This window comes from Myripristis murdjan, chromosome 18 (genome assembly GCF_902150065.1).
Source record: "Myripristis murdjan chromosome 18, fMyrMur1.1, whole genome shotgun sequence".
In the NCBI taxonomy this organism is placed as follows: domain Eukaryota; kingdom Metazoa; phylum Chordata; class Actinopteri; order Holocentriformes; family Holocentridae; genus Myripristis; species Myripristis murdjan.
In genome coordinates this window covers 12426715-12438295 of record NC_043997.1, presented here as the reverse complement: position 1 = coordinate 12438295, position 11581 = coordinate 12426715, and the positions used below count along the sequence as shown (strand labels likewise).

General features: G+C 42.7%; 2 protein-coding genes across 3 annotated transcripts; one reads left to right on the top strand and one right to left on the bottom strand.

Annotated features, from left to right (window-relative positions):
• The first annotated feature begins 2516 nt into the window (after window positions 1-2516).
• On the top strand, window positions 2517-3941 carry msmp1 (microseminoprotein, prostate associated 1). Its single transcript, XM_030075724.1, has 3 exons — window positions 2517-2622; window positions 3043-3151; window positions 3770-3941. Exons 1-3 carry the CDS (start codon window positions 2517-2519, stop codon window positions 3939-3941), a joined length of 387 nt encoding a protein of 128 aa, XP_029931584.1.
• Window positions 3942-4718: 777 nt separating this feature from the next.
• rgp1 (GP1 homolog, RAB6A GEF complex partner 1) lies at window positions 4719-11419 on the bottom strand. 2 transcript variants are annotated; one of them, XM_030076911.1, is made up of 9 exons: window positions 10893-11419; window positions 10490-10605; window positions 9755-9888; window positions 8575-8658; window positions 7768-7917; window positions 7282-7428; window positions 6236-6363; window positions 5964-6141; window positions 4719-5507 (listed from the first exon to the last, which is right to left on the bottom strand). In XM_030076911.1, the coding sequence occupies exons 2-9, from the start codon at window positions 10603-10605 to the stop codon at window positions 5284-5286; spliced, it is 1161 nt and encodes a 386-aa protein (XP_029932771.1). In that variant the 5' UTR covers window positions 10893-11419; the 3' UTR covers window positions 4719-5283. The 2 variants fall into 2 exon arrangements, with proteins under 2 accessions (XP_029932771.1, XP_029932770.1); XM_030076910.1 differs by having other exon boundaries at window positions 10898-11417.
• Between the last annotated feature and the right edge of the window lie 162 nt (window positions 11420-11581).

Here is an 11581-nt window from a genome sequence, read left to right as displayed (position 1 = left end):
CCCCTCACAGGGGCTGACACAAGGACCGGCGTCGGCTTTCTTGGAGAAAACAGATGCTCTCGCACTTGTGCTCTCACTTGGGTGTACGTACACACACACATGTACACACTCACATACAGGAGGATATCTGTCTCCGACCGTGTCTCTGTCACACACCTGCACAGCACAGCTATAAAGGTTTGAACAATGTGTTTATGAGTTTCCTCTTCGCAAACATCCCGCGTCTCCATCCGTCCCTTTGGGGTTGGACGGTTGGACGGGAGGTGCATTAGCTCACAGGCTGGAGTCAGTGATGTCAATGATGTGACATCATCAACATGAGCTAACTCCACCAAGGTAAGACTGGGGTCAGGAGAGGCAGAAGGCCACCTCAGCTACAATGCATATATGTGTATGAGTGTGTGTGCATGTTAGTGCATGAAATCACACATTTATGAGCTAAAGCCTCATTCACATTGTCCTTTGGGGTGAGCAAGTCTTCACACTCACACACTCTAAAGAGAGCGAGCATTGACTTCAGTCCTGGGCCAGCGACCTCTGCTCCAGAGCAAGGTCAGTAATTTGGCACTTTTCAAGGCTAAAACCACAAATTTCCCGACAAGCCATGCTTATTAAAGCCAGTGTGACTTGGCACCAATGGCAACATGATGCAGATGGATATTTGTGAAATGTGGAACTGCCCAGCACTTTGGGGGACAAGAGTGAATCAGCTGACCCAGGGCTGGTACACAGGCCTGCATTAACAAATGGCTGAGCACGGGATAGGAAAGCCCTGGGCACAGGATAGCAAGGGCCTTTAGTGTGGCCTGTGTGAAAAGGCCCTCATACATTCATTCATTCTGCAAGCCACTTGTCCTAATTAAGGCTGAGGAGTGCTGGAGCCTATCCCAGCGCTCACTGGGTGTAAGGAGGGGAAACACCCAAGCGAGGTCGCCAGTCCATCGCAGGGCAGACACACAGACAGACACATTCATGATTTTAGTATCTACAGTTCACCTGACTTGGACTTTGGACAGCTCCTGCTGGAAAACCCACAGAGACACAAGGAGAACATGCAAAGTCCACACAGAAAGGAGGGCTCACATCCAAGACTTCTTCCTGTGAGGTGACAGTGCTAATCAGTGTGCCATTGTGGCTTCCTGGAAAGGCCCTTAGAAACAACAATTGTTTTTCTATACTACACTTAGCCGTAGGCCAAGACCTCTGTTAGCTCATTTCACATTTGCCAATAAGGGCCAACTATAACCAGAGTGAGTTACTTACACTGCAAAAACTCAAAATCTTACCAAGATTATTTGTCTTATTTCAAGTCAAAAATGTCTTATTCCTAGTCAAAATATCTCATTACACTTAAAATAAGACATGATCACCTCAGAAGTAACTTTTTTTTAGACAATTGTCTCTCGTTTCAAGTGAAAATTTGCTTGAAACAAGTGAAAATTTGCTTGTTTCTTTGGCAAAATTTGTTTCTTGTTTCTAGCTAATTTTCACTTATTTCAAGTGAATTTTCACTTTTTCCACTGGCAAATTTTGCCAATGAAACAAGCAAATTTTCACTTGTTTCAAGTGAATTTTTACTTGAAACAAGTGAAAATTGTCTAAAAACAAGTGACTTCTGAGGTGATCATGTCTTATTTTAAGTGTAATGAGATATTTTGACTAGTAATAAGACATTTTTGACTTGAAATAAGACAAATAATCTTGGTAAGATTTTGCGTTTTTGCAGTGTACTGTAAAGCCTGGGCTAAGTAACTGAGACTAACCTAAGCCCTGGCTTTAGGGCTAAGGGTTAGTAAGGGTCAGAGAGGGTGAGTAAGAAATACAAGTGTGAATAGTTACATACCTAGAAGCTTAAGATGAAAACGTGACTGTTTTGCATCCCGTAGTCGATCACTGGAAGCTCTTTTAAATGTACATTTCAACATTAATGAGAGTGGTTGTGAAGATTTGAGTGTGTGTAGAGATAATGGTTCCTTTCAAAATGTAGTCACGTTTTAGGTGTGTATTAGTCACATCTTAAACGGCTGCACAGCAACCTGGCCTCAAAAACCCAATGAGAGCCAGAAGAGGTTGAATGAATCATGTTCAACCAGTCCATCTCTCTCTCTCTCTCTCTCCCTCTCTGTCCTCCTCCTCCTCCTCCTCCTCCTCCTCTCCTTGGACTTAACCTCTCTCTCTCTCTCTACCCTCCACCTCACCTCTCTCTTACCCTTTCCTCTTAGTCACCACATGGATGTGTCATTGTTTCTATCACTTTTGAGGTTCATGCCTGCTGAAGCGCAGCGAGGTGATCTCCGGAGTGCCAAAACAGTGCCAAGACACAGCCCCCCCCACTCCCCCTCTCTCTACCCACAAACCACCTCCCCTGTTCCCAATGGCACCCCTGACACCCTTCACACCCACCAGCCAGGCAATGGTGCTAACCACGCCTCCACGCCGTGGTCGTAAAGCTCCCAATGTATAAATGGAGATGCGAGGGGAGAGGGGGAAGCAGAGGCTGACCAGAGCAAAGGAAGATGGAATCCACCGGGGTTAACTGGGTGCTCGCCATGCTTGCGGGGGCTCTGCTGTGGTCCACCAGTGGCTCTGCGGCGCCCATGGAGTGCCACTTTAACTCCAGAGGTGAGATGCCATGCTCTGAAATCTGACAGGTTTCTGTGCTTCTTATCCGAGCCAATTTTAGGAACACTACAAAAATATCAGTCTGAACAAATCATTTACTCTTATATTCTGTCTTGAAACCTTATTTTTCTTATATCAGGTAAAAACAATCTGCCAATGGAGTGAGATTTATCCCACAGGTTTCCAATGCTAATCAACTTGTTTTGAGAATTTTCTTGAATCAGGTGTCATTTTCTTGATACTAGTGGTCTGATCTGCCTTATTCTGCCTTGTTTCAACATATTTATACTTATTCCCAGAGAAATTCCTGAAACAAAACTTTGGAAACAAGTGGGATTTTCTCTTATCTTATCTCATCCTTCATAAGAAATTTGTTTCGACGGGACTGCATTAAGTTTTGCTGTCCATCTGTTGTTGCAGCGCTGTGTGTCTACGAGGGGAGACAGTACTCGCTGGGGGAAACCTGGATGGACAACGCCTGTCTGCAGTGCACCTGTCTGCACCCTGTTGGTGTCGGTTGCTGTGAGACGTGAGTACACAAAGGACCGCTCTGGTTTTAGTGTCCAGATCTCCATGCTCACCACACTGTAGCCGGCTGCAGACTATTTTACGTGCCGTTTGACTGATTTGGGCTTTTTAATACGGATACTGATTCTGATGCCAGTATTCAATGTGCAAAAACTAAGGAAAGAAATCAGAGGAGAGCAATTCCCTCAATCCCTGAATTTGAATTGAAAAAACGGACAAAGAAAACATTGCACATTCAGAATATAACGATGAGAGAAATACTGTCAAACAACATCAAAAGTCTTTTACAAAAAGAGCTAGAGAATGACTTTTCCATATCAGGTAAGGAAGACACACTGATATCTGATAATTAAAAAAGGCAGATACTGGTCTAATATATTGCTAAACTGATACATTGATCTAACCTTTATTTTAAGACATTTCTGCTTTTTTTTAAGAGTTAAATGGAGAGTGGAAGGTAAGATGATCTGATGTAATCGGGCCCCACATTCAGAGCCACTTTTCCGATAAATCAAACACCATTTCTCCTCATGAAAATCTGATTGTTGAGCACTCCCTCACTTGTTAGGGGCTTTAAAAGTGCTGCTGAGTCTAATCCTCTCCCTCTATCCCCACCCAGGGTGCATCGGCCGGTGGATTTTCCTGCATGGTGTGAGGTACAGGTGGAGCCAGTGACCTGCAAAGTCTCCCTGGTCCAGACGGCTGACCGCCGCCTGCCCTGCACCCCGGGCGAGGAAAACAGGGACCCCAGCCATGGATCACTCAAGCTACAGCAGCAGCTAGAGGGCTAGGACCAGCGACCATCTGCTCAGCCTGATTACAATTACATACCAGTAACCATTTTTACATATATACTGAACCAATATAACACATTAACAGCATAGACAAGCAATGGAGGACAGGCGAGTGAAACTAGGATGTCGAAGTTTATTATCAGTTTTTAATGGAGGGATTGTCTGGCCTTAATTGGACACTGAAAGATGATTGAAGTCACAGTGTGTGTCAGTAAAATGCTGTCAGTGTAGAGCTGCACGATGCATGATGCTGGGGGGAATGTTTCATGCAATGATGCGGAGCATCAAATGAGGCATCCGTTTTAAGGAATTTGTGACACGTAATGAAATGAAATGGCATGAGGGCTGGGTCTTTCTTCTCTTTTTCGCTCACTTTCTTTTGGAAGTGTGTGAGGTGTCAGTTATTATATAAGGTCTTAATCTGCCAGGGAATTGACCCAAGCTACATACCAAGAGGCACAATTGCACATTTTTTTTTCCTAGAGAGGATGTCCATGTTAGAGAAGTTTGGGAGATGTAAAGAGCTGGGCTTTCTTCATTGTTTTAAAGGATTTTTACGTTAAGCCAAATGACATACCTATGATTAATCCACTAATGCACTACTGTAAATATCAGCATATATACACATATAGTAATATATAACAATTTGTGTTGTCTTTGATCGGTTCTGTATTGCGATGCATTTAACCTCCAATTAAAATTCTTATATTGAAAAAGAGAAATGATGCACATTTCTATGTGAAGTCAGGAATGACTCTGGCTCACACATACACACACAGCTTTAAATCACACTTTTAATTCATGATTCACATCTCAGCACAGCCTTTGCTCCAGCTGAATGAATGAGTCCATTAAAGAGTAAAAAAGAGTTGTGAGTAAGAAACCGTTTTACATAATGAGAAAGAGCAGACAGGGATCAAAAAATGAAATAAATACAGAAATGTACGACTACACAGATAGTTGCACTTTTACAAAGCTAATGTCTCTTGGGAATCCATTCAAAGTTAGGATGCACTGCAAAATGTGTACTGCAATACAGAAATAAAAAGACAAAAATATATACGTTGCATACTTTACACATGGAATCCATCTCCAAATCCATCCATTCTGCATATACAGTAGAAAAAAATCCTCTTTGTTCCTGAAATGCACGCATCTTCGGTCAGCCAACATTTTTTCTTCTGGAAAAAAATCTCTCTTTCTCTCTGTCACACATAGACACACACACACACACACTCACACAGATGTTAGACCACACAAACACATCTGTGGATAAGCTCAGAAACACAATATTAATTCCTCTGATGAGGCCGCACTCTCAGTCTCTTGCACACAGCCCTCAGATGGTGATGCTGTTGGTCCCTGTAAACTGGGACACGTAGGAAGCCAGGGCCGGATTGGTGGGCAGGACTTTGATTGGCAGATCCCAGCTGAAGGTATCCACGTCAACATGCTCCGCCCCCGTCCAAACCGTAACCTCGGATTGGTTCTGCAGCACAGTGGGCGGCTCCATCGGCTCTCGGGCAGTGACAAATTCAAAGTGCAGGCGCCACCTCAGGATCACTGTGAAAGCAGAGTTTGGGTGTTAAGTTGATATTTATGTGCAACAAATGACACTTCACATTTTTCTTTCCTTGCTTGATATGCAGGTGAACTTAAAGAACACAATTACTACAACCACATTTAATATAATCAATACCATCATTAATAACTTTTGTGATCAACGACTGTTCTCATAGCAACTTTGTGAGCATGATTTAAAAAATTTATACACCAAATCCTTGCCAGTCCACAAAAATGTCTTTCAAAATGTCTTCATGGTATTAGAGCCCATTGTGCACGGATTTTGCACTGATATGACTATGCAAAGATACTCATTTTAGATATATATTCATTTCTAAATTACCCAAAGCATCTTTTTCTGCATTATGTTCTGTAAAAAAATAATGATCACATATCCACAACAGGTCAGTATCATCTGGCTGATATTTTGGTGTGACAAGACTCCAGACCACTGACCTATGTCTGTGCTGAACCCTGGGGTGACGTTGAGTGGAATAGGAAGGGAGAAGTGGCTGGAGGCCGTGTGCAGGCAGGACTCCAGGTGACGCCCGTGTCCCGTCACACTCACGGCCTGGCCGGGACGCCGCTGGTACTCCTGCTGGATCTCCTCTTCGCTCTGCAGGCTCACCGAGTACTGGGACACACACAGGCACAGGGTATTATCATTCAACGCACGGCAACATTTAAAAAGACCAATGGCAAAAACAGTCCCAACTGCAAACACACACCTGTAAGCAGGGAATGTCGCCCTCTGAGAAGTTAAACGTGCCGATGATGTCCTCCCCCAGTCTGTAAATGGTCTTGAAGATGCAGAACTTTGCTACTTTCCCTCGCATGTTGGTGATGTTGAACATGTCTGGGAGAAACAGAGCTCCAAATAAACATAGTGGAAAACACATTTCAGGGACAAATACTAAACCATTAAATATTAAAATGCTCATTTTGAGTTATAACCCATAATACTGTTTACATCTACTTTACATTTGACCAAATCACTCTGCAATGTTTGCCATATGTAATTTGTTTTTTGTTTTTATGTTTTTCCACTTTTCCTTTTATTTTTAAATTGAGTTTAAATTGGAGTCTTTATGGAATCATCTTGCTTGAAGTCAGCTGTTGTCCTGGCTAAAAAGGACATCTTAAATATAAAAACATGGATGTGACAGTGAAGCTAGAAAGGCAATTGTTTTTGAGGAATTATTTTTCCATGTCTTCCTGTGGGTGATAGGTGACTAACAGCGTAATATATTGCTCTGATATGAAAATACTTAACTTGTGTAGAATGAAATAATCATAAAAACAGACTCTCTGACAACTGTGATGAATTATGTAACTGAGCATTTATGGAGTCTGTGGAAGTTGTTTTCCATAAGAGCAAGCAGCAGCAGATGGTTTATTCTGCTGAAGGGAAAAAATGAGCACGCAAGTCTCCCACCGCACAGTTAAGAGAGTTAACCTAGAAGACTTGCACAAATTTAAAATAACCTTTAAACCCTTTAAGTGCACTTTTATCCGAATTAAAAAGTAAATTGAGTGGAATGTGTTTCCACAGACACACAAGTATGAGCCACACTGCCTCTTTCACTCATGTAGCTGGACAAGTGGACATGCAGCAGGTGTTTGTATTGTTTTCTTAACTGTGCTGGAAGCTTCGTTCACCATTAGAGAAATACAGCCTTGAAGTGAGCTTGACCTTTTGAACTGTGGACAAGGAGTCTGACTTTGGTGAGCAAAAAAAAAAAAAAAAGACTGTCGCAAAGAGAAAAGGACTTACGCGGGCAGCGTCTTGAGGTGGTGACCATCAGCATGTCCAATGCTCTCTCGAGGGGGCGAGCATCTCTGCGGCTCCCTTCCTCTTCCTCCAGGAACGGGTTGGAGGGGGAAACCTCCTCGTCCTGGGTAAACGGCAGCTCTGGCATGCCTACAAATCAGAGAGGACCCGGGAGCATTAGCAACATCAGAGTCCAACACCAAGGTGACTCTACACTAGTTTGCCTCTCTTTGCAGGGCACAAGGTGAACACTTGATCCAAATTTAACACGACTGACTGGGTTTCTATGGTTGCACTGCACTAAAAAACAAGTGATCTGCTTGCTGCCTAATACTAACAGATGTCACAATGCCAGAATCTTGTAAATGCAGACATACATGATGGTTTGCATGCACATGGTGGTCACATGGGGCCTAGGTGTCAGTTCTTGTGCCATCGCCATATGTTTCATAGATCTGAGAGAGAGTAAACAGGAAGAACCGAGCTCACCCTGCAGAACCAGCACCCTGAAGGGAACCCTCAGCAGCTTGATCGGTGAGTTGACCCGCTGGCAGCCTATGGTCAGTTTGTAGACATATTTCACTGCCTGACCACGGAAACTAGGGGGACCATCAACGGGTACGACCTCACTGTATGAATCTAAGGGAGAAGATGTTTCAAGACAAACAAAAAAACAGTGAGCTCATTTGAAAAGTACTGCATGGCAAAAACAAAAGCATTCAACTAACTGAGGCATTTAATATATATGTATGATCTAAAAGACCTGCTCTGTCATGATGTCACCATGTCATGTCTCATTTATTATTATTATTATTTACTTATTTATTGCTTATTTTGTCATCAGCAACCTGCATGTGTCTCTGTGCATATCTGAATGCCTGTGACTTTGTAAGCATTTTCCAGGGCGGACAGATACATTTTGCCGGTGTCCTTGGGCAAGAAATAGTTCCCACAGATACTCTTCACCCCCAAGAGCTGTGGATTATGTCAGGCATCCATGTCATTGTTTTTTGTTTTTTTTTTGGAAAGAGCTGCTAAGTTTTTCACATGTGAACTTTGGACAGTTTGATCACCACATATGAAAACTCCCATCCAGCCCTGTTGTGCTGAAGTGAAGGAAGTCAAATCACACAGAAATGGCCTGGATGGATAAACTGCCCTATGGATAATTTTTTTTTTTTTTTTTTTTTTGTATTTTCGGTCCCTGTCCCTTTAAGAATGGGTTGCACACATTTTCAAATAGTTGGAATTTCATTTTGTGGGCAAACTTTTTCCTATATGTGCATCTACACATACAGGTTTTGCTCTCTCCAGGGTCCAGGCGCAGGTCACAAAATAGTATCTTGGGTGGTGTGTCCAGCATGCACTGCCCTCGCTCTCCTGTGGAAGAAGAAATAAATAATAAGAAAGAAATTAGAAACTGTATTATTACATATTATCCACACATTAGTGAGTCTGTGATCCAAACAAAAGGCTACTAAGATTTGGAAACAGCACACTCTTTGTCTCATGACTCTGTACTTTTTGTTATAAATGATTTTCTACCTCTCTCTTTATGCCTTTAGGTTGCTTTCGTTCCTACTTTTTGCCCTTTCACTTCTCCCTAAATGAATCATAGTTACAGTAATGTTATGATAACACTATGGCGCTAAATGCACTTCTATTGGCTGCTTGGTGATTTAGGAACTGAGGCTTGTTCTGCTGTTGCACTCACATCATGCCACTGTGGTTAAGAGTGTCAGCTGAGTGCCCCCAGTGCACATCTAAAATCTAAATATTGTCTGATACATGCACTGCACTGAATCAAGCCCACTCAGGGGTGCTAGGCCTGGGCCAGCAGCCAACATTCCCTTTTATAGATGGAGAGTCTTTGGACTTCTAATCTCCATCACAAGGACATTTACAAGTCTAGACCAAACCAAATGGATTTCGCCACTAAAACCTCACGTGTCATGTGATCTGATGAGGTTAAAAGTGCTCTGCTGTGTCATCTGGGCACTGTGATCATTGGTTGTTTAGTCCTCGACATTGAATAAAATACAAAACACAACAGAAACTGAAACGTTGCAGATGGTTATTTTCTCTCCATTCACTTGAATTTTCTAATAATCCTTTCTCTGTTCCCTAAAAAGTCTGTAAGAAAACTACAGATAGTCCAGAGTGGAGCACCAAGAATCTTAACTAAAATAAAGAAAAGTGATCACATTACCCAACTACTTAAGACCATGCACTGGCTACCTGTATCTTTTACAACTGATTTTAATGTTCTTTTACTTGTTTATAAAGCTTTAAATGACCATCTTCTCTATACATCAATTATTTTCTTCCATTTTATGTCCTATCCAGATCACTAAGGTCCTCCACAGCTTATCTTTTAAACGTTCTTTATGTGTCCCATTAAAGGATCAGTGAGGCTGCCTTCTGTTTTTATGCCTCTGCCTCCTCTGTTTTATTTCAGTTCCTTCATTCCACTAACCTCTGCTTGGAATAAGCACCGTGTCGCTCTCAGCCTGGACGTCCTGTTTGGTGCCCTGGGCCGGCAGGGCCACTCTGCTTTCACTGGCATGGAACTGGCAGTGTATCTGGGCACTGGCCCACGCCAGCATCTCACTGTGGAGAAAACAGAGAGGGGAACATGTTGCTGTTGTATCAGCAGCTGTCATTTACAGAAGCTAACATGCTCATATGTGAGTGGAGTAGAGGTGAGAATCAGTTCACTTGAGTATTGCAATTCCTTTTTCGTTTTACAATTTTTAATCTTTTTTTTTTTTTAATTATTATTATTACCGAATCAACTTAAAGTACATGTATTGGTATGATATGAAACTAGATGACTATGTCAGGCTAGGCTGTCAGCAAGATATTGCTCTAAAGTTAGGCTAAATTTTGGTGGGGGAAAAACTAGCAAGGGGTCCCTTGACCTCTGACCTCCAGATCTCTGAATGAAAATGGGTTCTCTGGGCACCCATAGGTCTCCCCTTTGTAGACATGCCCACCTCATGCTAATCCCATGCAGTTTGGGGGACAAACCTTTCATTACAAACTTGTGGAATCGCAATACTTAAGAATACATATTGAATCGACATCCCGGTATTGTGAAAGCATCGGATCGGGAGATAAACATATCGTCCTGGGCCCTACACTGGAGGCATCAGGATGAGAGATGGGCTGACATGAGGTGAAGACGTGAAGAGTGGGAGCCTCGCCTCACCTGCTGGCAGAGGTAGACAGGTGCGACATGGGGTTGGTGAAAGTTATGAGACACTCCATAACCTCCCCGGCCAGGAACACCGGGCCCCGGGCCATGGAGGCCACCACCTCGATCATCTGGAGACACGGAGCACCGACAAGATCAAGCACAAGTCGAGACACGTTACTGTTAATGCACACAAGAGCGGGTCAAATTCACGTTGTGTTTCGACTGCATTTTGTTTTTGAAGACAGACACTGCAGCAGGATTAGTTTTAATTTTTAATGAACAGCAAATACGACGCGTCTAATCATCATGAATCAGTCGAGGAGGAGAGAAGTTAACTTGTTGTTTGCTCCTTCTTGCTAACTGATATCGGTAGTTAGCATCTTTAGCTTGCTAAAAGGTAAACACACACACACACCTTACCCTGGAGTGTAACTGCGGTGAGACAGTTACTGTGTGTTCAAGCCCGAGACAAACCACACTTCACTCCTCGGTAAAGACGAGATAATACTGAACTTGTTTTCCGACGTGAAACATAACTAGTCGGCTAGTCTGCCAGCTAACATAAACACACACACACGAAAAAAAAAATCCATAGGAAAATGCTATACCCGCTGCTGCACGACCAAAAAGTAACCACTGGAAACAATACCCACTAAAGAATGCTAATACATAACAAAAAACATACACTGGCATTTACAAAAAGCCCAGTTCACCAACATGGTGGGATTTAACTGTTTAAATGAAAAATATTTATCAAACTACTTAAAAACGTAAAAACACTGTAATAGTTTTCAATCGGCCACTCCGCAAGAGTTCCGTGGCATTATCTGACGAATGGTGGCTTGCTGCTACGGCAACCGAGAAAAAAGGAAAGGGGGGTGTACAATAACTTCAGTTGCGATATCCACCGATTATTATTTGGATTATTTAACAAATTATTGGTGTAATTCTGATTTACAACTTCAAAATTAAGGATGTGTTAAGTCATGTAGCTCATATGTGGGGTAATTAACGGGAAACTAAGCGACCGTGAGCAAAATAAACCCCTCCTTTCTGTTGCGGATTGGTTCAGTCTCCAGTGGGGAGGCAGGCTATTGGGATTAA

Bases quoted from the DNA above. Each gene is read 5' to 3' on its own strand.
- msmp1 (XM_030075724.1), top strand. From the start codon at position 2,517: ATGGAATCCACCGGGGTTAACTGGGTGCTCGCCATGCTTGCGGGGGCT. The intron at 2,623-3,042 runs GTGAGATGCCAT...CTGTTGTTGCAG, and splicing joins GTGCCACTTTAACTCCAGAG to CGCTGTGTGTCTACGAGGGG. The intron at 3,152-3,769 runs GTGAGTACACAA...ATCCCCACCCAG, and splicing joins GGTGTCGGTTGCTGTGAGAC to GGTGCATCGGCCGGTGGATT.
- rgp1 (XM_030076911.1), bottom strand. From the start codon at position 10,605: ATGATCGAGGTGGTGGCCTCCATGGCCCGGGGCCCGGTGTTCCTGGCC. The intron at 9,889-10,489 runs GTGAGGCGAGGC...TTTTCTCCACAG, and splicing joins CTGTCTACCTCTGCCAGCAG to TGAGATGCTGGCGTGGGCCA. The intron at 5,508-5,963 runs GTCAGTGGTCTG...CTGCTTTCACAG, and splicing joins AGGGTTCAGCACAGACATAG to TGATCCTGAGGTGGCGCCTG.